The 25628-nt window shown below is 42.5% G+C and overlaps 2 protein-coding genes across 2 annotated transcripts in view; both read left to right on the top strand.

Annotated features, from left to right (window-relative positions):
• Nucleotides 1–371: 371 nt before the first annotated feature.
• tm4sf18 (transmembrane 4 L six family member 18) lies at nt 372–17775 on the top strand. Its single transcript, XM_036978837.1, has 4 exons — nt 372–805; nt 7331–7402; nt 12283–12425; nt 16415–17775. Exons 1-4 carry the CDS (start codon nt 629–631, stop codon nt 16611–16613), a joined length of 591 nt encoding a protein of 196 aa, XP_036834732.1. The 5' UTR covers nt 372–628; the 3' UTR covers nt 16614–17775.
• Nucleotides 17776–21193: 3418 nt separating this feature from the next.
• Nucleotides 21194–25628, top strand: part of cp (ceruloplasmin) — a 39409-nt gene continuing 34974 nt past the window's right edge. The window contains exons 1-2 of the mRNA XM_036978795.1: nt 21194–21397; nt 21974–22218. Of these exons, the coding sequence (XP_036834690.1) occupies nt 21240–21397; nt 21974–22218 (403 nt within the window). The 5' untranslated portion in view covers nt 21194–21239. The remainder of the gene's footprint in view (nt 21398–21973; nt 22219–25628) is intronic.

Below are 25628 nucleotides of genomic sequence, written 5' to 3'. Positions count from 1 at the left end.
GGAGTATTGTGGAGTAGTGGAGGAGGTTCCATAAATATGAGTCAATTGTAATGTATTTTTAGTCATGTGTCAGACCCCAGTAAGACTAGCTGTCAATGGGGAATCACATCAAAACACAAACACATACTCCCTCTTTATTGCTCTCGGTCTCTCTTTTTCTCTCACTCTGTCACTTTCTTTCTTACTCTCTGCCCCCCCCCCCCCCTCGCTCGCTCTCTGAATTCCTAAGGGATTTTTCATAGTTTTTCGGACAGAATGCTTTCCGGCCCTGAGGGATTGGTCAGGGCTCAAGACTCTCACCCTTCTCTCTTCCTGTGGCGTCCGTTCCACTCAGGTCCCTCGCCTTAAAATGGAGCTGGTTGCGTCATCAACCTCAGACTCTCAGGAGGTGGAGGGTTCAGTTAAAACCCATCCACACCAGGGAAACCATTCAGTTTCCTTCCTGGATTACAGCTGTGAACAGACCCCAGACCTTCCTCTCTCTCTCTCCATTCCTCTCTTCACGGATCCTCTAACCCTCTCTCTGCATTTCTCCACTCCTCTCTCCACTCGCTGGTCTCCTTGGTGATCCCCGCTCCACTCCTCCTCTCCATTCCTCTCCTCCTCGTCCTCCTGTGTGGTAGGGGCGATGTGCTCTACGGGTTTTGTGCGGTCGCTGGGCTTTGCCCTCCTGCCCCTGGCGGTGTGCTGTATTGTGGCTAACGTTCTGCTGTTCTTCCCCGGAGGAACGACCCAATACTTGCAAGAGGGGAAACTGTCCAGGCTGGTCTGGTTCATGATGGGCATCGGAGGGGGAGGCGCATTGGTGAGTAGTTTTCAACTCTCTAGAGACAGCAGGAGCGGTAGAGATACTCTTAATGATCAGCCAACTGACATTTACTCCTGAGGTGCTGACTTGCTGCACCCTCGACAACTACTGTGATTATTATTATTTGACCATGCTGGTCATCTATGAACATTTGAACATCTTGGCCATGTTCTGTTATAATCTCCACCCAGCACAGCCTGAAGAGGACTGGCCACCCCTCATAGCCTGGTTCCTCTCTAGGTTTCTTCCTAGGTTTTGGCCTTTCTAGGGAGTTTTTCCAAGCCACCGTGCTTCTACACCTGCATTGCTTGCTGTTTGGGGTTTTAGACTGTGTTTCTGTACAGCACTTTGAGATATCAGCTGATGTAAGAAGGGCTATATAAATACATTTGATTTGATTTGAGTAGCTACAGTATATGTCATCTTGTTGTTACTACACCGGCTACAGTTGTAGTACTGTTGAGTTGACGGTTTATGGGTCAGGTTAAGAAGCGGTCCAGGGAACAAAAGGTAAAATAAAATATCAAGATAATTAGGAGAACTTTAGGGAAGTTATAATAGTTTCATATTTTGGTCTTGTATTTCCTTTCAGATAAAAGCACATGCTAATATGAAACAGGTATTAATCTGACAGGTGCTAATCTGACAGGTGCTAATCTGACACGGGTATTCATCTGACACAGGTGCTAATCTGACAGGTGCTAATCTGACACGGGTATTAATCTGACACAGGTGCTAATCTGACACAGGTATTAATCTGACACAGGTGCTAATCTGACACGGGTATTAATCTGACACGGGTATTAATCTGACACAGGTGCTAATCTGATTTTAGTAAATCGATGTGTGTAAGGAATTGATCTTTTGCCTTTTTTTGTAAGAGTGGGGTTGAGGCTACATGGCTGTATCCTGGATGTTTTGACCTTCCCTCAGCTGTTTTCCTAACTGTGTAGATACAATAGGAGACAAAGGAAATGGTTGTCAGCTCTTCCTCCAACAAACCCTAGGAGTTTTATTTTACCAGACACCTACAACAGGTTCAATAAAAGGTGGCTAATGGAGCATATTTTTGTTGTTGTTGTGATTAGCGACAGTTGTACAGTACAGTTCAGTACAATACAGTACTACAACAACATAGCTCTTGAGGATACTGTCTATAGATGATGAATTGATGCGCTGAAATAATATACCGAGGCAGAACCTGATATTTTCCCACCGTTGTGTGTGTCTCTGTAGATGTTCCTGAGATTTTCCCCCGTTGTGTGTGTGTCTCTGTAGATGTTCCTGAGATTTTCCCCCGTTGTGTGTGTGTCTCTGTAGATGTTCCTGAGATTTTCCCCCGTTGTGTGTGTGTCTCTGTAGATGTTCCTGAGATTTCCCCCGTTGTGTGTGTGTCTCTGTAGATGTTCCTGAGATTTTCCCCCGTTGTGTGTGTGTCTGTAGATGTTCCTGAGATTTTCCCCCGTTGTGTGTGTCTCTGTAGATGTTCCTGAGATTTTCCCCCGTTGTGTGTCTCTGTAGATGTTCCTGAGATTTTCCCCCGTTGTGTGTGTGTCTGTAGATGTTCCTGAGATTTTCCCCCGTTGTGTGTGTGTCTCTGTAGATGTTCCTGAGATTTTCCCCCGTTGTGTGAGTGTCTGTAGATGTTCCTGAGATTTCCCCCCTGTTGTGTGTGTGAGTGTCTCGGTAGATGTTCCTGAGATTTTCCCCCGTTGTGTGTGTGTGTCTGTAGATGTTCCTGAGATTTTCCCCCGTTGTGTGTGTGTCTCTGTAGATGTTCCTGAGATTTTCCCCCGTTGTGTGTGTGTCTGTAGATGTTCCTGAGATTTTCCCCCGTTGTGTGTGTGTCTCTGTAGATGTTCCTGAGATTTTCCCCCGTTGTGTGTGCGTCTCTGTAGATGTTCCTGAGATTTTCCCCCGTTGTGTGAGTGTCTCTGTAGATGTTCCTGAGATTTCCCCCCGTTGTGTGTGTGTCTGTAGATGTTCCTGAGATTTTCCCCTGTTGTGTGTGTGTCTCTGTAGATGTTCCTGAGATTTTCCCCCGTTGTGTGAGTGTCTCTGTAGATGTTCCTGATATTTTCCCCCGTTGTGTGTGTGTCTCTGTAGATGTTCCTGAGATTTTCCCCCGTTGTGTGTGTGTCTCTGTAGATGTTCCTGAGATTTTCCCCCGTTGTGTGTGTCTCTGTAGATGTTCCTGAGATTTTCCCCCGTTGTGTGAGTGTCTCTGTAGATGTTCCTGATATTTTCCCCCGTTGTGTGTGTGTCTCTGTAGATGTTCCTGAGATTTTCCCCTGTTGTGTGTGCGTCTCTGTAGATGTTCCTGATATTTCCCCCCGTTGTGTGTGTGTCTCTGTAGATGTTCCTGAGATTTTCCCCCGTTGTGTGTGCGTCTCTGTAGATGTTCCTGAGATTTTCCCCCGTTGTGTGAGTGTCTCTGTAGATGTTCCTGAGATTTTCCCCCGTTGTGTGTGTGTGTCTCTGTAGATGTTCCTGAGATTTTCCCCCCGTTGTGTATGTGTGTGTCTCTGTAGATGTTCCTGAGATTTTCCCCCGTTGTGTGTGTGTCTCTGTAGATGTTCCTGAGATTTCCCCCGTTGTGTGTGTGTGTCTCTGTAGATGTTCCTGAGATTTTCCCCCGTTGTGTGTGTGTCTCTGTAGATGTTCCTGAGATTTTCCCCCGTTGTGTGTGTGTCTGTAGATGTTCCTGAGATTTTCCCCCGTTGTGTGTGTGTCTCTGTAGATGTTCCTGAGATTTTCCCCTGTTGTGTGTGTGTCTCTGTAGATGTTCCTGAGATTTTCCCCCGTTGTGTGTGTGTGTCTCTGTAGATGTTCCTGAGATTTTCCCCCGTTGTGTGTGTGTCTCTGTAGATGTTCCTGAGATTTTCCCCCGTTGTGTGAGTGTCTGTAGATGTTCCTGAGATTTCCCCCGTTGTGTGTGTGTCTGTAGATGTTCCTGAGATTTTCCCCCGTTGTGTGTGTCTCTGTAGATGTTCCTGAGATTTTCCCCCGTTGTGTGTGTGTCTCTGTAGATGTTCCTGAGATTTTCCCCCGTTGTGTGTGTGTCTGTAGATGTTCCTGAGATTTTCCCCCGTTGTGTGTGTGTCTCTGTAGATGTTCCTGAGATTTTCCCCCGTTGTGTGTGCGTCTCTGTAGATGTTCCTGAGATTTTCCCCCGTTGTGTGTGCGTCTCTGTAGATGTTCCTGAGATTTTCCCCCGTTGTGTGAGTGTCTCTGTAGATGTTCCTGAGATTTTCCCCCGTTGTGTGTGTGTCTGTAGATGTTCCTGAGATTTTCCCCCGTTGTGTGTGTGTCTCTGTAGATGTTCCTGAGATTTTCCCCCGTTGTGTGTGCGTCTCTGTAGATGTTCCTGAGATTTTCCCCCGTTGTGTGTCTCTGTAGATGTTCCTGAGATTTTCCCCCGTTGTGTGTGTGTCTGTAGATGTTCCTGAGATTTTCCCCCGTTGTGTGTGTGTCTCTGTAGATGTTCCTGAGATTTTCCCCTGTTGTGTGTGTGTCTCTGTAGATGTTCCTGAGATTTTCCCCCGTTGTGTGTGTGTCTCTGTAAATGTTCCTGAGATTTTCCCCCGTTGTGTGAGTGTCTCTGTAGGTGTTCCTGAGATTTTCCCCCGTTGTGTGTGTGTCTCTGTAGATGTTCCTGAGATTTCCCCCCTGTTGTGTGTGTGTGTGTCTCTGTAGATGTTCCTGAGATTTTCCCCCGTTGTGTGTGTGTCTCTGTAGATGTTCCTGAGATTTTCCCCCGTTGTGTGTGTGTGTCTCTGTAGATGTTCCTGAGATTTTCCCCCGTTGTGTGTGTGTCTCTGTAGATGTTCCTGAGATTTTCCCCCGTTGTGTGAGTGTCTGTAGATGTTCCTGAGATTTCCCCCCTGTTGTGTGTGTGAGTGTCTCGGTAGATGTTCCTGAGATTTTCCCCCGTTGTGTGTGTGTGTCTGTAGATGTTCCTGAGATTTTCCCCCGTTGTGTGTGTGTCTCTGTAGATGTTCCTGAGATTTTCCCCCGTTGTGTGTGTGTCTGTAGATGTTCCTGAGATTTTCCCCCGTTGTGTGTGTGTCTCTGTAGATGTTCCTGAGATTTTCCCCCGTTGTTTGTGCGTCTCTGTAGATGTTCCTGAGATTTTCCCCCGTTGTGTGAGTGTCTCTGTAGATGTTCCTGAGATTTCCCCCCGTTGTGTGTGTGTCTGTAGATGTTCCTGAGATTTTCCCCTGTTGTGTGTGTGTCTCTGTAGATGTTCCTGAGATTTTCCCCCGTTGTGTGAGTGTCTCTGTAGATGTTCCTGAGATTTTCCCCCGTTGTGTGTGTGTCTCTGTAGATGTTCCTGAGATTTTCCCCCGTTGTGTGTGTCTCTGTAGATGTTCCTGAGATTTTCCCCCGTTGTGTGAGTGTCTCTGTAGATGTTCCTGATATTTTCCCCCGTTGTGTGTGTGTCTCTGTAGATGTTCCTGAGATTTTCCCCCGTTGTGTGTGCGTCTCTGTAGATGTTCCTGATATTTCCCCCCGTTGTGTGTGTGTCTCTGTAGATGTTCCTGAGATTTTCCCCCGTTGTGTGTGCGTCTCTGTAGATGTTCCTGAGATTTTCCCCCGTTGTGTGAGTGTCTCTGTAGATGTTCCTGAGATTTTCCCCCGTTGTGTGTGTGTCTCTGTAGATGTTCCTGAGATTTTCCCCCCGTTGTGTATGTGTGTGTCTCTGTAGATGTTCCTGAGATTTTCCCCCGTTGTGTGTGTGTCTCTGTAGATGTTCCTGAGATTTCCCCCGTTGTGTGTGTGTGTCTCTGTAGATGTTCCTGAGATTTTCCCCCGTTGTGTGTGTGTCTCTGTAGATGTTCCTGAGATTTTCCCCCGTTGTGTGTGTGTCTGTAGATGTTCCTGAGATTTTCCCCCGTTGTGTGTGTGTCTCTGTAGATGTTCCTGAGATTTTCCCCTGTTGTGTGTGTGTCTCTGTAGATGTTCCTGAGATTTTCCCCCGTTGTGTGTGTGTCTCTGTAAATGTTCCTGAGATTTTCCCCCGTTGTGTGTGTGTCTCTGTAGGTGTTCCTGAGATTTTCCCCCGTTGTGTGTGTGTCTCTGTAGATGTTCCTGAGATTTCCCCCCTGTTGTGTGTGTGTGTGTCTCTGTAGATGTTCCTGAGATTTTCCCCCGTTGTGTGTGTGTCTCTGTAGATGTTCCTGAGATTTTCCCCCGTTGTGTGTGTGTGTCTCTGTAGATGTTCCTGAGATTTTCCCCCGTTGTGTGTGTGTCTCTGTAGATGTTCCTGAGATTTTCCCCCGTTGTGTGAGTGTCTGTAGATGTTCCTGAGATTTCCCCCCTGTTGTGTGTGTGAGTGTCTCGGTAGATGTTCCTGAGATTTTCCCCCGTTGTGTGTGTGTGTCTCTGTAGATGTTCCTGAGATTTTCCCCCGTTGTGTGTGTGTCTCTGTAGATGTTCCTGAGATTTTCCCCCGTTGTGTGAGTGTCTGTAGATGTTCCTGAGATTTCCCCCGTTGTGTGTGTGTCTGTAGATGTTCCTGAGATTTTCCCCCGTTGTGTGTGTCTCTGTAGATGTTCCTGAGATTTTCCCCCGTTGTGTGTGTGTCTCTGTAGATGTTCCTGAGATTTTCCCCCGTTGTGTGTGTGTCTGTAGATGTTCCTGAGATTTTCCCCCGTTGTGTGTGTGTCTCTGTAGATGTTCCTGAGATTTTCCCCCGTTGTGTGTGCGTCTCTGTAGATGTTCCTGAGATTTTCCCCCGTTGTGTGAGTGTCTCTGTAGATGTTCCTGAGATTTCCCCCCGTTGTGTGTGTGTCTGTAGATGTTCCTGAGATTTTCCCCTGTTGTGTGTGTGTCTCTGTAGATGTTCCTGAGATTTTCCCCCGTTGTGTGAGTTTCTCTGTAGATGTTCCTGATATTTTACCCCGTTGTGTGTGTGTCTCTGTAGATGTTCCTGAGATTTTCCCCCGTTGTGTGTGTCTCTGTAGATGTTCCTGAGATTTTCCCCCGTTGTGTGTGCGTCTCTGTAGATGTTCCTGATATTTCCCCCCGTTGTGTGTGTGTCTCTGTAGATGTTCCTGAGATTTTCCCCCGTTGTGTGTGCGTCTCTGTAGATGTTCCTGAGATTTTCCCCCGTTGTGTGAGTGTCTCTGTAGATGTTCCCGAGATTTTCCCCCGTTGTGTGTGTGTCTCTGTAGATGTTCCTGAGATTTCCCCCCGTTGTGTGTGTGTCTCTGTAAATGTTCCTTAGATTTTCCCCCGTTGTGTGTGTGTCTCTGTAGGTGTTCCTGAGATTTTCCCCCGTTGTGTGTGTGTCTCTGTAGATGTTCCTGAGATTTTCCCCCCGTTGTGTATGTGTGTGTCTCTGTAGATGTTCCTGAGATTTTCCCCCGTTGTGTGTGTGTCTCTGTAGATGTTCCTGAGATTTCCCCCGTTGTGTGTGTGTGTGTCTCTGTAGATGTTCCTGAGATTTTCCCCCGTTGTGTGTGTGTGTCTCTGTAGATGTTCCTGAGATTTTCCCCCGTTGTGTGTGTGTCTCTGTAGATGTTCCTGCCTGCTGGTGTGTTCATCAGCCTCGGGAAATGTGCAGGCTGCTGTTGGAATGAAAGCCTCGTGGTGAGTACTGATGCTTTGGTTACGTCCCGTCATTAAGGGGCCTTGTGTATTGTGAGGTCATGTGACGTGGTCATGTGACGTGGTCATGTGACGTGGTCATGTGACGTGGTCATGTGACGTGGTCATGTGACGTGGTCATGTGACGTGCCTGGATTTTAAACTGTATTTCAAGCTTTTTCCATCAAACTGTCCACCACTTTTCTTTTATTTTCTTTTATAGCTTTGATCCTATAAATATAAAATCACTGATATTACAAAAGGTCAATTTTAACACTTGTGCTAAGCTAATGCAAAAACTAGGTAGGCTATGCTTAGCTAATTATACATAGGGCCATTGTAACACTATTAGCGGGTACACTAATGATATGAGGAGGAGGCCTCACCATCAGGGAGTACAAAGCATCTGGGCCGGGAAGAGGAGCTGAACCTTATCTGTGTACAAGATGTTTTGTAACAGCCAACATTTCTCCTCACACACCCACACACTCCTCTCATGGGGATTGTTATGCAGCTGTTCTGGGTGTAGCAGGCAGGCCTGACCGCGTGCGCGTGTGTGTGTGTGAGAAAGAGAGATATATATATATATACAGTGCCTTGCGAAAGTATTCGGCCCCCTTGAACTTTGCGACCTTTTGCTACATTTCAGGCTTCAAACATAAAGATATAAAACTGTATTTTTTTGTGAAGAATCAACAACAAGTGGGACACAATCATGAAGTGGAACGACATTTATTGGATATTTCAAACTTTTTTAACAAATCAAAAACTTAAAAATTGGGCGTGCAAAATTATTCAGCCCCTTTACTTTCAGTGCAGCAAACTCTCTCCAGAAGTTCAGTGAGGATCTCTGAATGATCCAATGTTGACCTAAATGACTAATGATGATAAATACAATCCACCTGTGTGTAATCAAGTCTCCGTATAAATGCACCTGCACTGTGATAGTCTCAGAGGTCCGTCAAAAGCGCAGAGAGCATCATGAAGAACAAGGAACACACCAGGCAGGTCCGAGATACTGTTGTGAAGAAGTTTAAAGCCGGATTTGGATACAAAAAGATTTCCCAAGCTTTAAACATCCCAAGGAGCACTGTGCAAGCGATTAATATTGAAATGGAAGGAGTATCAGACCACTGCAAATCTACCAAGACCTGGCCGTCCCTCTAAACTTTCAGCTCATACAAGGAGAAGACTGATCAGAGATGCAGCCAAGAGGCCCATGATCACTCTGGATGAACTGCAGAGATCTACAGCTGAGGTGGGAGACTCTGTCCATAGGACAACAATCAGTCGTATATTGCACAAATCTGGCCTTTATGGAAGAGTGGCAAGAAGAAAGCCATTTCTTAAAGATATCCATAAAAAGTGTTGTTTAAAGTTTGCCACAAGCCACCTGGGAGACACACCAAACATGTGGAAGAAGGTGCTCTGGTCAGATGAAACCAAAATGTAACTTTTTGGCAACAATGCAAAACGTTATGTTTGGTGTAAAAGCAACACAGCTCATCACCCTGAACACACCATCCCCACTGTCAAACATGGTGGTGGCAGCATCATGGTTTGGGCCTGCTTTTCTTCAGCAGGGACAGGGAAGATGGTTAAAATTGATGGGAAGATGGATGGGGCCAAATACAGGACCATTCTGGAAGAAAACCTGATGGAGTCTGCAAAAGACCTGAGACTGGGACGGAGATTTGTCTTCCAACAAGACAATGATCCAAAACATAAAGCAAAATCTACAATGGAATGGTTCAAAAATAAACATATCCAGGTGTTAGAATGGCCAAGTCAAAGTCCAGACCTGAATCCAATCGAGAATCTGTGGAAAGAACTGAAAACTGCGGTTCACAAATGCTCTCCATCCAACCTCACTGAGCTCGAGCTGTTTTACAAGGAGGAATGGGAAAAAATTTCAGTCTCTCGATGTGCAAAACTGATAGAGACATACCCCAAGCGACTTACAGCTGTAATCGCAGCAAAAGGTGGCGCTACAAAGTATTAACTTAAGAGGGCTGAATAATTTTGCACGCCCAATTTTTCAGTTTTTGATTTGTTAAAAATGTTTGAAATATCCAATAAATGTCGTTCCACTTCATGATTGTGTCCCACTTGTTGTTGATTCTTCACAAAAAAATACAGTTTTATATCTTTATGTTTGAAGCCTGAAATGTGGCAAAAGGTCGCAAAGTTCAAGGGGGCCGAATACTTTCGCAAGGCACTGTATATACACTACCGTTCGAAAGTTTGGGGTCACTTAGAAATGTCTGTGTTTTCCATGAAAACATACATGAAATTAATTGCAAAATGAATAGAAAATATAATGAAAACGTTGACAAGGTTATAAATAATGATTTTTAATTGAAATGATAATTGGGTCCTTCAAACTTTGCTCTCGTCAAAGAATCCTCCATTTGTAGCAATTACAGCCTTGCAGACCTTTGGCATTCTATTTGTCAATTTGTTGAGGTAATCTGAAGAGATTTCACCACATACTTCCTGAAGCACCTCCCACAAGTTGGATTGGCTTGATGGGCACTTCCTACATACCATACGGTCAAGCTCCTCCCACAACAGCTCAATAGGGTTGAGATCCAGTGACTGTGCTGGTCACTCCATTATAGACACAATACCAGCTGACTGCTTCTTCCCTAAATAGTTCTTGCATAGTTTGGAGCTGTACTTTGGATCATTGTCATGTTGTAGGAGGAAATTGGCTCTAATTAAGCGCCGTCCAGAGGGTATGGCATGGCGTTGCAAAATGGAGTGATAGCCTTCCTTCTTCAAGGTCCCTTTTACCCTGTACAAACTTGACCACCACCAAAGCACTCCCAGACCATCACATTGCCTCCACCATGCTTGACAGATTTTTCGGCGTCTCACAAATGTTATTTTTTGTGATCCGATCACCTCAAACTTATATTAGTCTGTCCAAATCTCTTTTTTCCAATCTTCCTCTGTCCAGTGTCTGTGTTCTTCTGCCCATCTTAATCTTTTCTTTTTATTGGCCAGTCTGAGATATGGCTTTTTCTTTTCAACTCTGCCTAGACGGCCAGCATCCCGGAGTCGCCTCTTCACTGTTGACGTTGAGACTGGTGTTTTGCAGGTACTATTTAATGAAGCTGTGAGTTGAGGACTTGTGAGGCGTCTGTTTCTCAAACTAGACACTAATGTACTTGTCCTCTTGCTCTTTTGTGCACCGTGGCCTCCCACTCCTCTTTCTATTCTGGTTAGAGCCAGTTTGCGCTGTTCTGTGAAGGGAGTAGTACACAGCGTTGTACGAAATCTTAAGTTTCTTGGCAATCTTGGCCTTCATTACTCAGAATAAGAATAGACCGACGAGTTTCAGAAGAAAGTACTTCTGGCCATTTTGAGCCTGTAATTGAACCCACAAATGCTGATGCTCCAGATACTCAACTAGCCTAAAGAGGGACAGTTTTATTGCTTCTTTAATCAGCACAACAGTTTTCAGCTGTGCTAACATAATTGCAAAAGGGTTTTCTAATGATCAATTAACCTTTTAAAATTAACTTTGATTAGCTAACACAACGTGCCATTGGAACACAGGAGTGATGGTTGCTGAAATTGGACCTCTGTACGCCTATGTAGATTATTCCATAACAAATCAGCCGTTTCCAGCTACAATAGTCATTTACAACATTAACCATGTCTACACACTTTTCTGATCAATTTGATGTTATTTTAATGGACAAAAAAAAATTGTTTTTCTTTAAAAAAACAAGGACATTCCCAAGTGACCCCAAACTTTTGAACGGTAGTGTATGTGTGTACAGTATATACTAATGTATTATATATATATATATATATGTGTATTATAGATGTGTATTACATATGTTTATTATACATGTGTATTATATGTGTGTATATATATATATGTGTATTATATAAGTGTGTATATTATGATGTGTATTATATGTGTGTTTTACAAGTATGCGTGTATTATAGATGTATATAATACACATATATAATACATGTGTATTATATACGTGTATATTATATGTGTATTATGATGTGTATTATAGATGTATATTGTATATTATATATGTGTATTGTATTTGTGTATTATATATGTGTATTATATATGTGCATTATATATATATATAAATATGTGTGTGTATATTATAGATGTGTGTGTGTATTATAGATGTGTGTGTGTGTATTATAGATGTGTGTATTATAGATGTGTGTGTGTGTGTATTAAAGATGTGTGTGTGTGTATTATAGATGTGTGTGTGTATTATAGATGTGTGTGTGTGTGTATTATAGATGTGTGTGTGTGTATTATAGATGTGTGTGTGTATTATAGATGTGTGTGTGTATTATAGATGTGTGTGTGTGTGTGTATTATAGATGTGTGTGTGTGTGTGTGTGTGTGTGTGTATTATAGATGTGTGTGTGTGTGTATTATAGATGTGTGTGTGTGTGTGTGTATTATAGATGTGTGTGTGTGTGTATTGAAGATGTGTGTGTGTGTGTGTATTAAAGATGTGTGTGTGTGTGTATTATAGATGTGTGTGTGTGTATTAAAGATGTGTGTGTGTGTATTAAAGATGTGTGTGTGTGTGTATTATAGATGTGTGTGTGTGTGTGTGTATTATAGATGTGTGTGTGTGTGTATTATAGATGTGTGTGTGTGTGTATTATAGATGTGTGTGTATTATAGATGTGTGTGTGTATTATAGATGTGTGTGTGTATATTATAGATGTGTGTGTGTGTATTATAGATGTGTGTGTGTGTATTATAGATGTGTGTGTATTATAGATGTGTGTGTGTATTATAGATGTGTGTGTGTGTATTATAGATGTGTGTGTGTATTATAGATGTGTGTGTGTATTACAGATGTGTGTGTGTGTGTTTATTCCAGATGTGTGGATCAGTCACGGCAGCGTTAGTTGGGTTGGCCGGGTCGGGGTACTGTTTTGTCATCTCTGCCATGGCCATGTTGGAGGGACCTCAGTGTGACACCGGTCTGGGATGGTCCTATCCCTTCGCCAACAAGGGAGGAAGGTTAGTGCTAATATATAATAATATATAACAATATATAATAATGTATAATAATATATAATAATTTATAATAATATATAATAATTCATTCTGGAAATATTCTAGATATTAAAGCTTTGTTTAGTTTCTGAATTAGAAACAAATGTCTGTTTTTCTGTTGTGTTTGGATCGAATCCCCGAGCAAGGTAAGAATCTGTTCTTCTGCCCCTGAGTAAGGTAGTTAACCCACAGTTCCCCGGGCGTGGAAGACGTGGATGTTGATTAAGGCAGCCCCCCCCCCCCCCCCCCTCTGATTCAGAGGGGTTGGGTTAAATGCGGAAGACGCATTTCAGTTGAATAAATTCAGTTGGAATTTAGGTACTAGGTATCACCTTTCCTCCAATGAGGGTGGGTCCAGGGTGTCTACGAGTAACAATAACTTGACTACAGTGCGTTTAGAAAGTATTCAGACCCCTTGACTTTTTACACATTTTGTTACGTCACAGCCATATTATAAAATGGATGAAATTAATAAAAAAAAATCCTCATCAATCTACACACAATAGCCCATAATGACAAAGCGAAAACAGGTTTTTATACATAAATACCTTATTTACAAAAGGTATTTCAGACCCTCGGCTTTGAGACTCGAAATTGAGATCAGGTGCGTCCTGTTTCCATTGATCCTCCTTGAGATGTTTCTACAACTTGAATTGAGTCCACTTGTGGACTCGGTACTGGTACTTGTGTATACAGTGCATTCGGAAATTGCTCACTTGGCATTTAGGCCAAAGAGTTCAATTTGGTTTCATCAGACCAGAAAATCTTATTTCTCATGGCCTGAGATTCTTTAGGTACCTTTTTGGCAAACTCCAAGTGGGCTGTCGTGTGCCTTTTACTGAGGAGTGGCTTGCGTCAGGCCACTCTACCATAAAGGCCTGATTGGTGGAATGCTGCAGAGATGGTTGTTCTTCTGGAAGGTTCTTCCATCTCCACAGAAGAACTCTGGAGCTCTGTCAGAGTGACCAAGGCCCTTCTCCCCCGATTGCTCAGTTTGGCCGGGCAGCCAACTCTAGGAAGAGTCTTGGTGGTTCCAAACTTCTTCCATTTAAGAATGATGGAGGCCACTGTGTTCTTGGGGACCTTCAACGCTCCAGAAATTGGAACCCGTCCCCATATCTGTGCCTCGACACGATCTTGTCTTGGAGCTCTACAGACAATTCCTTCGACCTCATGGCTTGGTTTTTGCTCTCACATGCACTGTCAACTGTTGGACCTTATATAGACTGGTTTCAGAAACATCTCAAGGATGATCAATGGAAACAGAATGCACCTGACCTCAATTTTGAGTCTCGTAGCAAATGGCCTACTTATGTAAATTGAGTATTTCTGTTTTTATTTTTTAAAACGTATACATTTGCAAAAATGCCTAAAAACCTGTTTTTGCTTTGTCTTCATGTGGTATTTTGTGTAGATCGATGAGGAACAAAAAGTCAATGGGTCTGAATACTTTCCGAATGCCCTGTGTAGTGTATTTTACGATCTGTATGGCACAGCTGTCAATTTTTTTTATCCTTAAATGAAACTGGTATACTTTTTTTATTTATCACAATTTTCTTTAACCAATTTTGGTCTTTAATTCAGGGTCAACAGACAAGTTCCTAATTTTCTCCCCATACCACTTGTCTCTTCCATTTTTGCGGTAATGCTGCAATTAGTTGGTTGTAATTTCGGATAGAGCAGATATTTCCATATACAGGTGTCCTGGCTAAATTCCCAATCTGGCCCTCAAACCATCACGGTCACCTAATAACCCCCAGTTTACAATTGGCTCATTCATCCCCCTCCTCTCCCCTGTAACTATTCCCCAGGTCGTTGCTGCAAATGAGAATGTGTTCTCAGTCAATTTACCTGCTAAAATAAATACATGATCAACAAATACAGTGGGGAGAACAAGTATTTGATACACTGCCGATTTTGCAGGTTTTCCTACTTACAAAGCATGTAGAGGTCTGTCATTTTTTTTAGGTACACTTCAACTGTGAGAGACAGAATCTAAAACCAAAATCCAGAAAATCACATTGTATGCTGTTTACTTGTCAGCTCAGGGATTCGATCCAGCAACCTTTTGGTTACTGGTCCAACGCTCTAACCACTATGCTACCTGCCACCCCTCAATCAATTAGTATATTAGTCAATCAATTAGTATATTAATCAATCAATTAGTATATTAATCAATCAATTAGTATATTCGAGTTTAACCGTAATATTTGTTTGGTCTTTTCTGGTGGATTAAAATTCAATTGCAACCAACTTTCTATGGCTTGTTTTAAAAATAGTGACATTTTGGAGATTATTTAATTTTCAAATAACTGAAAGTGAGAGGTTGTAATCTGAATAAAGGGGAAAAGGCCATTCTTACTAATCTGTTAGAGAACGAGTTCAGATTTAAGCGTATATTTTGTATGACTGAAGCCTTTAGTGAGCGGTCTAATGATATTAATATTAAATCATTTCTGCCCTTCAAATGTATATTCATTATATAAATAGGCATGTTTCATTTTGTCTGGCTTGCCATTCCCCCAAAAATGGAATAAAAACATCACTTTAGTAAATACTATCCACACAAAAAAAGCACTCTAGTAAATACTACAGTATTATCCACAAAAAAAAGCGGTACTTAATTTACATGTACCCTGTCCATTCACCTCCCACATATCGTAATTTGTGGCAACCATAAGTGAAAAACCTACATGCCAAGTATAGACCATATATTGTGTTCCCTGCAGGATGTAGAAAAGAACAGGATCTCTGAACTACCTGTTCAGATCCCAGTCCTAACTCCCTGCAGGTGGTAGAAAATGTGTTATTTTAGTATTTCTCCAGTAGGTTTCCTGAAGGACAAAGACTTCTATTTCAAATATAATAAAACACAAACACTTTAGTAAATACTACAGTAATGTCTGTAAAAACACTACAGCAAATACACCATTATACTACAATCCACAAAAAAACAAACATTAATTACTATAGTTTATACTACAGTTCTCTTTTACTACAGTATTTATATTATAGTTAACTTGAAATACTACAATACACTACAGTAACTACTACAGTATCCACTGTAGTGTCTCTACAGAATTTAGTCCACAAAAACACAACAGGAAATACTACAGTAAAGTCTGCAACAACACTACAGGAAATAGTATAGTATTTCTACCATATTATACTATAGTATTTTTCATGTGGGTATTGTCTTTTCTTTTTTGCAAAAAAAAAAAAGTAGTGTGTAGTGCCAATAGTTAGCTACAATGCTACAATGGCAGGAAAGTATTTCACTACCGAAAACACTACGTAGGTTTAAATGTAGTTTAAGTAGCAGCAAAGCTACTGCAAAATGGTGTTAAATGTTTAACTACGCGTAGTTTAGTACTCCAACACTGGTTGAAGTAGTATAAAAATAACAGCCTGTTCTTAACACCTCGCAACGTCTAAACTTAATATCAACAATACTACCCAATAGTATAGAATATATACACAACACTACAGAATATATACACAACACTACAATACTACCCAATACTACCCAATATGTATAGAATATATACACAACACTACAATACTACCCAATACTACCCAATAGTATAGAATATATACACAACACTACAATACTACCCAATATGTATAGAATATATACACAACACTACAGAATATATACACAACACTACAATACTACCCAATATGTATAGAATATATACACAACACTACAATACTACCCAATAGTATAGAATATATACACAACACTACAATACTACCCAATATGTATAGAATATATACACAACACTACAGAATATATACACAACACTACAATACTACCCAATACTACCCAATATGTATAGAATATATACACAACTACAATACTACCCAATACTACCCAATATGTATAGAATATATACACAACACTACAGAATATATACACAACATTACAACTTTCCCCCTGTGTTTGTCTACAGGTACCTGTTTGAGCAGGAGACGTGGTCTAACTGTTCATATCCTGTCAGCATTGTGGAGTGGAACGTGACTCTGCTGTCCATCCTGCTGGGTCTCAGTGGGTTGGAGTTTATCATCTGTTTCCTACAGGTCATCAACGGGCTGGTGACAGCCGTCTGCAGACCCTGCTGCTACAAACAGGACTATACCCTCAACGCCTGAACACACACACACACACCACACACACACACACAAAAATACGACACACACACACACACACACAAATGTGACACACACACACACACACAAATGTGACACACACACACACAAATGTGACACACACACACACACACACACACAAATGTGACACACACACACACACACACGTGTACATGATACATACATGCATATAACAACATAAGATCCAGTGGCATACCCATGAAATGACACATAAAACAGGAGAGTGTACATTACCAGCCGGGGGAACATTGCTTTCCTAGACACTCGTTATTATCTCCTTATTGGTTTATAAATCAGGAAGTGTGATTCAGGAAGTGTGATTTTTTTCCAAGCGAATGCTGCCTCATCTCTGTATGAGGGAGAGATACCTGTTTGAATGTTCAGTTAATTTATGGTATTCATTACAAAACACTGTATAATAAAAACACCGGATGAAAGTTTGTAGACCGCAACAATAGCCTTTTTTCATGTCTGTATTTTTTTTATATCATGTTTAACACACTGGGCACAGATGTCAGTTCAACGTCTAGTTTTGATTTACGTTTGGTTGAGTTGTCAACTAATGGTGAATTTTACATGAAATCAACAAAAAGTCTTAATGGGTCATAATTAATAAACACTATTTTTTTTAAACTGCAAAAAAAAATAAAAAATTGGGTGTTTCTCTGTCAAACAGTTTTGTTATATTTTAGTCTTCTGTGATATATCTAAAGTGTAGTATTGGGATGCAAACTCAAAATGTAATACATTTAAACTCTATATCTGACATGGTACAGGTGTCGTCTTAAACCCATAACCATGTGTTTGAGGTGTATACTTTTGTTTCACAGTAGATTTGTTTAAGACTACCCAGAAACACCAACCTTGTGACCTTGATTTAGCCCACTGCAGTAAAATGTTTTAAGTTTGGTGGATAAAAATATTTTTGCGAATCCAAATCAGTTTTTCACATTGATTTTTTGTTGTTGAAATGATGTCAATGGAGAGTTTTGTCTTTTGTATTAATGTTTTCATTTTAAGTGTATTGTAAATGATTGTCTCACAGATTCTAGATGTTAAGATAAATCAATTTGATATATTTAGTGCATTTGTAATATTTTTATAACGTTTGTGCTGCCTTAAATAAAAGTATTTTCCATTTCAATTGTTCTGATTATTCCTATTTTGTTTTATAGTAAACATGCTATATTTGTCAAAGTTGTATACTTTGATACCTATTTACCAATGGACAGCTATTAAAGTCATAGGCGTAATCTCAAATCAACCCCTAAATCCTTCACTCAACTTCTAATCAATATGTTGAAACTTCCACCTAGCCTATCAGAAGGAAAGGTGGAGCTGTTACAATATGCTATCCTCTCATATCTCCACAAGTGCATAGGGCATAGGGTTTAGGGGTCGATTTGGTATAGGACCATACTGTCACATCATTCCATAGACTTCCATAGTTCTGATGTTATACTCCCACTATCTGGCTCAAATGTAGAACTACAATATTTTAACACCACCTTGGAATACGCTGGGCTACAACCATTGGTCAAGAGCAAAAAGTAGATTTGGTTATTGTCATTGACTAGTTAGATTGGGCCGGACCCATTTTAGACTGGGGAAGTGGTTAGTCATTGACTAATATGGATGATTTTTTTTGCATGACCTTAGATTACTGAGAGGGGGCATTGTTGTCCCCTCACGTCACTGGTTGACCCTCAGTAGCCCATGGTGAGGACATGTTGGATTTCCCGTAGGGGAGATGTGGGGTAAGTTGAGCCAAAAGGGTAAGTTGAGCCACCATTGTTCTAGGAAACACAAAATTAATCAGGTGACCAAATATTTAGGAAGAGGTCATCATTTCATGGCGTCTGTGAAGGAAGAAGCCACATTGGAAAAAGTAGCAAGCAAGTTAGGTCCAGAAAACACATTTTCAACAAGTCAAATTAATTGATTGTGTTCGAGGTTTCATGATGCTTGTATCCAAACCAAAGTAGATCAATTTAAGATTGTTCTATACATCAGTTGGGGTCTCTATAACCTTCAATATGAGCTCCTAAACCTAGCATGAAAGTGCTTCCTCAATGGCCTTGGGGTAAGCTGAGCCAATGGCCTTGGGGTAAGCTGAGCCAATGGCCTTGGGGTAAGTTGAGCCAATGGCCTTGGGGTAAGCTGAGCCAATGGCCTTGGGGTAAGCTGAGCCAATGGCCTTGGGGTAAGCTGAGCCAATGGCCTTGGGGTAAGTTGAGCCAATGGCCTTGGGGTAAGTTGAGCCAATGGCCTTGGGGTAAGTTGAGCCAATGGCCTTGGGGTAAGTTGAGCCAATGGCCTTGGGGTAAGTTGAGCCAATGGCCTTGGGGTAAGCTGAGCCAATGGCCTTGGGGTAAGCTGAGCCAATGGCCTTGGGGTAAGCTGAGCCAATGGCCTTGGGGTAAGTTGAGCCAATGGCCTTGGGGTAAGTTGAGCCAATGGCCTTGGGGTAAGTTGAGCCAATGGCCTTGGGGTAAGTTGAGCCAATGGCCTTGGGGTAAGCTGAGCCAATGGCCTTGGGGTAAGCTGAGCCAATGGCCTTGGGGTAAGCTGAGCCAATGGCCTTGGGGTAAGCTGAGCCAATGGCCTTGGGGTAAGCTGAGCCAATGGCCTTGGGGTAAGCTGAGCCAATGGCCTTGGGGTAAGCTGAGCCAATGGCCTTGGGGTAAGCTGAGCCAATGGCCTTGGGGTAAGCTGAGCCAATGGCCTTGGGGTAAGCTGAGCCAATGGCTGAGCCAATGGCCTTGGGGTAAGCTGAGCCAATGGCTGAGCCAATGGCCTTGGGGTAAGCTGAGCCAATGGCCTTGGGGTAAGCTGAGCCAATGGCCTTGGGGTAAGCTGAGCCAATGGCCTTGGGGTAAGCTGAGCCAATGGCCTTGGGGTAAGCTGAGCCAATGGCCTTGGGGTAAGCTGAGCCAATGGCCTTGGGGTAAGCTGAGCCAATGGCCTTGGGGTAAGCTGAGCCAATGGCCTTGGGGTAAGCTGAGCCAATGGCCTTGGGGTAAGCTGAGCCAATGGCCTTGGGGTAAGCTGAGCCAATGGCCTTGGGGTAAGCTGAGCCAATGGCCTTGGGGTAAGCTGAGCCAATGGCCTTGGGGTAAGCTGAGCCAATGGCCTTGGGGTAAGCTGAGCCAATGGCCTTGGGGTAAGCTGAGCCAATGGCCTTGGGGTAAGCTGAGCCAATGGCCTTGGGGTAAGCTGAGCCAATGGCAAGTTAAGCAAATTGAAGTGTTTTCTTCCCAGGCATAACGCAAATCATTATTGCTGTGAAATCAGGGCCCATGTTAAAAGTGTTTAAAAAGTACATAGTGTTTGTTAGGTGTTAAGCCCGTGTTAAAAGATGCTTCAAATTATTAAAAGACAAAAACAGCGATTGTGATTGTGTTGAACTGTGTTTGAGAAATAAAGATAGACATGTTTTAAAAAGGAAGTGGTCAAATTAAATTTGGTACAGAAATTTGTAGGCGGCTTAACTCACCCTGTCCTCTGGCGTAACTCAGCCCATACCTGGGGTAAGTTGTGCTAAGAGACAAGCTATGTTAAAAAAAAATATATTTCCAGAGTTACCCAACATCCTAAAATATATGTAGATATCTTTGTTAGAAAGAATACTACATTTCCCTTGACTATTCCCGTCAAACCATGTTGATTTTCGCTCAGAGTTAGGAAACCACATCGTCATGCTCTGTGTTCTTTTGGGCCTTATGTAAATAGTGTCTGTTTACCGGTGATTGACTGAAGCAACTCATTGTCCTACGATGTGATTGGCCATTGTTGTCAGAAATAAAGCTCTCTTTGTGGATTTGGTAGACAAAGTAACAATGGGTAGAATCATGTACACAGTGGCCAGTGTTTGTTGTCTAACTTTACTATCCTTTAAAGTTCCAAAAGTCCTCACAAGGATAGTAAAACAAGAAAAAACTAATAAATTAGGACATTTTGCCTGACCCCAAAAGGAAAAAATAATATTTTAGGCTCAGGAGTTAGGTTTAGGGTTAGTATTAGGGGTTCAGTTTAGGGTTAGGGGTTTAGGGTTAGTATTAGGGGTTCAGTTTAGGGTTAGGGGTTTAGGGTTAGTATTAGGGGTTCAGTTTAGGGTTAGGTTTAGGGTTAGTATTAGGGGTTCAGTTTAGGGTTAGGGGTTAGTATTAGGGGTTCAGTTTAGGGTTAGGTTTAGGGTTAGTATTAGGGGTTCAGTTTAGGGTTAGGGGTTTGGGGTTAAGGTTCAGTTAGTGAAAATAGGATTTTGAATGAGAATACGTTTATTTGGTTAGGTTTAGGGTTAGTATTAGGGGTTCAGTTTAGGGTTAGGGGTTTGGGGTTAAGGTTCAGTTAGTGAAAATAGGATTTTGAATGAGAATATGTTTATTTGGTCTCCACTTGGAGAGTAAAACCAATGTTAGTGTGTGTAGGTGAAAATAAGTGATGGTCTTCTCCAGGTCAAAGGTCTGGAAATGCTGCATCTGTGTGTGTTTGTGTGAGGTCACATTGCCTGTTTGTGATTGGCCGTGTGGACCCAACACCCCAGTATCTATAAAAGGCTGTGAGTTCTGTAACAAAAAAAAAGTCATCTGACGGTCTGGAGCCAAAATGGGGAGTTCTACAGCGAGCCTGTTCCTTCTGCTGGGCTGCTTCACCACTGTGTTCTGTATCACACGGGAATATTTTATCGGGATTCAGGAGATTCAGTGGGATTACGCTCCCGCTGGGAAAAACATCATCCTCAACAAACTGCTGAAGGAAGATGAGTGAGTAATTCAGTACAACTGTCATGAAGAAGTAATAAAATATAACTAATAAAATATAATAGAATATATTTAGGGCCTACTATATATACACACACACACACACACAGACTGTATATGTAGAAGTTTTTGGAAGTTATGATAGGAGTGTTTTAGGAATTCGTTGAACACAGTATTTCCTGTATAATATACTACAGTGAAATCTACATTATACATTATTCAGTAAGTATTCACACCTCTTGACTAGTTCAACATTTGTTGTGTGACAAAGTGAGATTAAAACTGATTTAATTGTAAAAAAAAAAAAATTGTCGTCGATCTACACAAAATCCTGTCAAAAGTGGAAGAATATTTAGATTATTATTTATATATATATATATATATATATATATATATATATATATATATATATATATATATTTTTTTTTAAAGTAATATAGATTGTAAACTATGTAGACTTTTTTTTGCGATGAATCCATTCAATAGTACCTTGCGTGTGTATAAATGTTAATTATGTCTCATCTAACCCCCCTCTCTCTCCACTCTCTCTCTACTCTCTCTCCACTCTCTCCACGACAGACACGCTGCTACGTTCCTGGAGCGCGGGCCCCAGAGAATCGGCAGTGTGTACAAGAAAGCAGTTTACCTGCAGTACACGGACGCCACCTACACGAAGGAGATAACCAAGCCCAAGTGGCTGGGCTTCCTGGGCCCTGTGATGTCGGCTGAGGAAGGGGACGTGATCAAGGTCCACCTGAAGAACATGGCCACTAGGGCCTACTCCATCCACTCCCATGGAATCATGTACAACAAGACCAGTGAGGGTGAGTGGATGTGGATAGGTGTCTAGAATAGTAGTAGAATAGAGGAAAGAATATCCTATTTAATTATCAACGCAAAACCTCCAAGACAAAATGGACATTTGCCATAACTGCAGGCAACAGAGATGATGGATTGTGTTGCCCTATTAATTATGGAGTGGAGAGCCGTCTGTAGATTATGTAGGGTGAATACTATGAATGCAGTGAGTTGAGTGACACCCTCTAATGTGAATCGTGTAGTGAGTGAAGTGACACCCTCTAATGTGAATCGTGTAGTGAGTGAAGTGACACCCTCTAATGTGAATCCTGTAGTGAGTGGGGGTGACACCCTCTAATGTGAATCCTGTAGTGAGTGGGGGTGACACCCTCTAATGTGAATCCTGTAGTGAGTGAGAGTGACACCCTCTAATGTGAATCCTGTAGTGAGTGGGGGTGACACCCTCTAATGTGAATCCTGTAGTGAGTGGGGGTGACACCCTCTAATGTGAATCCTGTAGTGAGTAGGAGTGACACCCTCTAATGTGAATCCTGTAGTGAGTGGGAGTGACACCCTCTAATGTGAATCCTGTAGTGAGTGGGAGTGACACCCTCTAATGTGAATCCTGTAGTGAGTGGGAGTGACACCCTCTAATGTGAATCCTGTAGTGAGTGGGAGTGACACCCTCTAATGTGAATCCTGTAGTGAGTGGGGGTGACACCCTCTAATGTGAATCCTGTAGTGAGTGGGGGTGACACCCTCTAATGTGAATCCTGTAGTGAGTAGGAGTGACACCCTCTAATGTGAATCCTGTAGTGAGTGGGAGTGACACCCTCTAATGTGAATCCTGTAGTGAGTGGGAGTGACACCCTCTAATGTGAATCCTGTAGAGTGGGGGTGACACCCTCTAATGTGAATCCTGTAGTGAGTGAGGGTGACACCCTCTAATGTGAATCCTGTAGTGAGTGGGGGTGACACCCTCTAATGTGAATCCTGTAGTGAGTGGGGGTGACACCCTCTAATGTGAATCCTGTAATGAGTGAAGTGACACCCTCTAATGTGAATCCTGTAGAGTGGAGGTGACACCCTCTAATGTGAATCCTGTAGAGTGGGGGTGACACCCTCTAATGTGAATCCTGTAGTGAGTGGGGGTGACACCCTCTAATGTGAATCCTGTAGTGAGTAGGAGTGACACCCTCTAATGTGAATCCTGTAGTGAGTGGGGGTGACACCCTCTAATGTGAATCCTGTAGAGTGGGAGTGACACCCTCTAATGTGAATCCTGTAGTGAGTAGGAGTGACACCCTCTAATGTGAATCCTGTAGTGAGTGGGAGTGACACCCTCTAATGTGAATCCTGTAGAGTGGGGTGACACCCTCTAATGTGAATCCTGTAGTGAGTGGGGGTGACACCCTCTAATGTGAATCGTGTAGTAAGTGGGGGTGACACCCTCTAATGTGAATCCTGTAGTGGGTGGGGGTGACACCCTCTAATGTGAATCCTGTAGTGAGTGAGTGTGACACCCTCTAATGTGAATCCTGTAGTGAGTGGGGGTGACACCCTCTAATGTGAATCCTGTAGTGAGTGGGGGTGACACCCTCTAATGTGAATCCTGTAGTGAGTGGGGGTGACACCCTCTAATGTGAATCCTGTAGAGTGGGGGTGACACCCTCTAATGTGAATCCTGTAGTGAGTGGGAGTGACACCCTCTAATGTGAATCCTGTAGTGAGTGGGGGTGACACCCTCTAATGTGAATCCTGTAGTGAGTGGGAGTGACACCCTCTAATGTGAATCCTGTAGTGAGTGGGGGTGACACCCTCTAATGTGAATCCTGTAGTGAGTGGGAGTGACACCCTCTAATGTGAATCCTGTAGTGAGTGGGGTGGGGTGGGTAATACTCCTGGCACAAGTCACATGATGGGGACCGGGATTCAATCCCTGCGTCCACTTTTCCCACCTGCCTGTATCCCCATCGTATTTACATACTATCTCAATAAAGTGTCAAAATACACCACCCCCCCCCCCCAAGACATATTGAAGTCAGTCACTGATCCAGATAACTCCCGTATTGAAGTCAGTCACTGATCCAGATAACTCCCGAATTGAAGTCAGTCACTGATCCAGATAACTCCTCTATTGAAGTCAGTCACTGATCCAGATAACTCCCAAATTGAAGTCAGTCACTGATCCAGATAACTCCTCTATTGAAGTCAGTCACTGATCCAGATAACTCCCGTATTGAAGTCAGTCACTGATCCAGATAACTCCCAAATTGAAGTCAGTCACTGATCCAGATAACTCCTCTATTGAAGTCAGTCACTGATCCAGATAACTCCCATATTGAAGTCAGTCACTGATCCAGAAAACTCCCGTATTGAAGTCAGTCACTGATCCAGATAACTCCCGTATTGAAGTCAGTCACTGATCCAGATAACTCCCGAATTGAAGTCAGTCACTGATCCAGATAACTCCTCTATTGAAGTCAGTCACTGATCCAGATAACTCCCAAATTGAAGTCAGTCACTGATCCAGATAACTCCTCTATTGAAGTCAGTCACTGATCCAGATAACTCCCGTATTGAAGTCAGTCACTGATCCAGATAACTCCCGTATTGAAGTCAGTCACTGATCCAGATAACTCCCAAATTGAAGTCAGTCACTGATCCAGATAACTCCCATATTGAAGTCAGTCACTGATCCAGATAACTCCCGTATTGAAGTCAGTCACTGATCCAGATAACTCCCGTATTGAAGTCAATCACTGATCCAGATAACTCCCAAATTGAAGTCAGTCACTGATCCAGATAACTCCTCTATTGAAGTCAGTCACTGATCCAGATAACTCCTCTATTGAAGTCAGTCACTGATCCAGATAACTCCTCTATTGAAGTCAGTCACTGATCCAGATAACTCCCATATTGAAGTCAGTCACTGATCCAGATAACTCCCGTATTGAAGTCAGTCACTGATCCAGATAACTCCCGTATTGAAGTCAGTCACTGATCCAGATAACTCCTCTATTGAAGTCAGTCACTGATCCAGATAACTCCCGTATTGAAGTCAGTCACTGATCCAGATAACTCCTCTATTGAAGTCAGTCACTGATCCAGATAACTCCCGTATTGAAGTCAGTCACTGATCCAGATAACTCCTCTATTGAAGTCAGTCACTGATCCAGATAACTCCTCTATTGAAGTCAGTCACTGATCCAGATAACTCCCGTATTGAAGTCAGTCACTGATCCAGATAACTCCCATATTGAAGTCAGTCACTGATCCAGATAACTCCTATATTGAAGTCAGTCACTGATCCAGATAACTCCTCTATTGAAGTCAGTCACTGATCCAGATAACTCCCATATTGAAGTCAGTCACTGATCCAGATAACTCCCATATTGAAGTCAGTCACTGATCCAGATAACTCCTCTATTGAAGT

This window comes from Oncorhynchus mykiss, chromosome 5, assembly GCF_013265735.2.
Source record: "Oncorhynchus mykiss isolate Arlee chromosome 5, USDA_OmykA_1.1, whole genome shotgun sequence".
In the NCBI taxonomy this organism is placed as follows: Eukaryota; Metazoa; Chordata; class Actinopteri; order Salmoniformes; family Salmonidae; genus Oncorhynchus; species Oncorhynchus mykiss.
The sequence above is the reverse complement of the archived record's forward strand: the minus strand, read 5'-3'. Positions and strand labels throughout refer to the sequence as shown.

What these genes read in the sequence shown, in the direction of transcription:
- tm4sf18 (XM_036978837.1), top strand. Translation starts at nt 629, where the DNA reads ATGTGCTCTACGGGTTTTGTGCGGTCGCTGGGCTTTGCCCTCCTGCCC. An exon ending in GTTGGAATGAAAGCCTCGTG is followed by an intron (nt 7,403 to 12,282) that starts GTGAGTACTGAT and finishes TGTTTATTCCAG; the next exon opens with ATGTGTGGATCAGTCACGGC. An exon ending in TTCGCCAACAAGGGAGGAAG is followed by an intron (nt 12,426 to 16,414) that starts GTTAGTGCTAAT and finishes GTTTGTCTACAG; the next exon opens with GTACCTGTTTGAGCAGGAGA.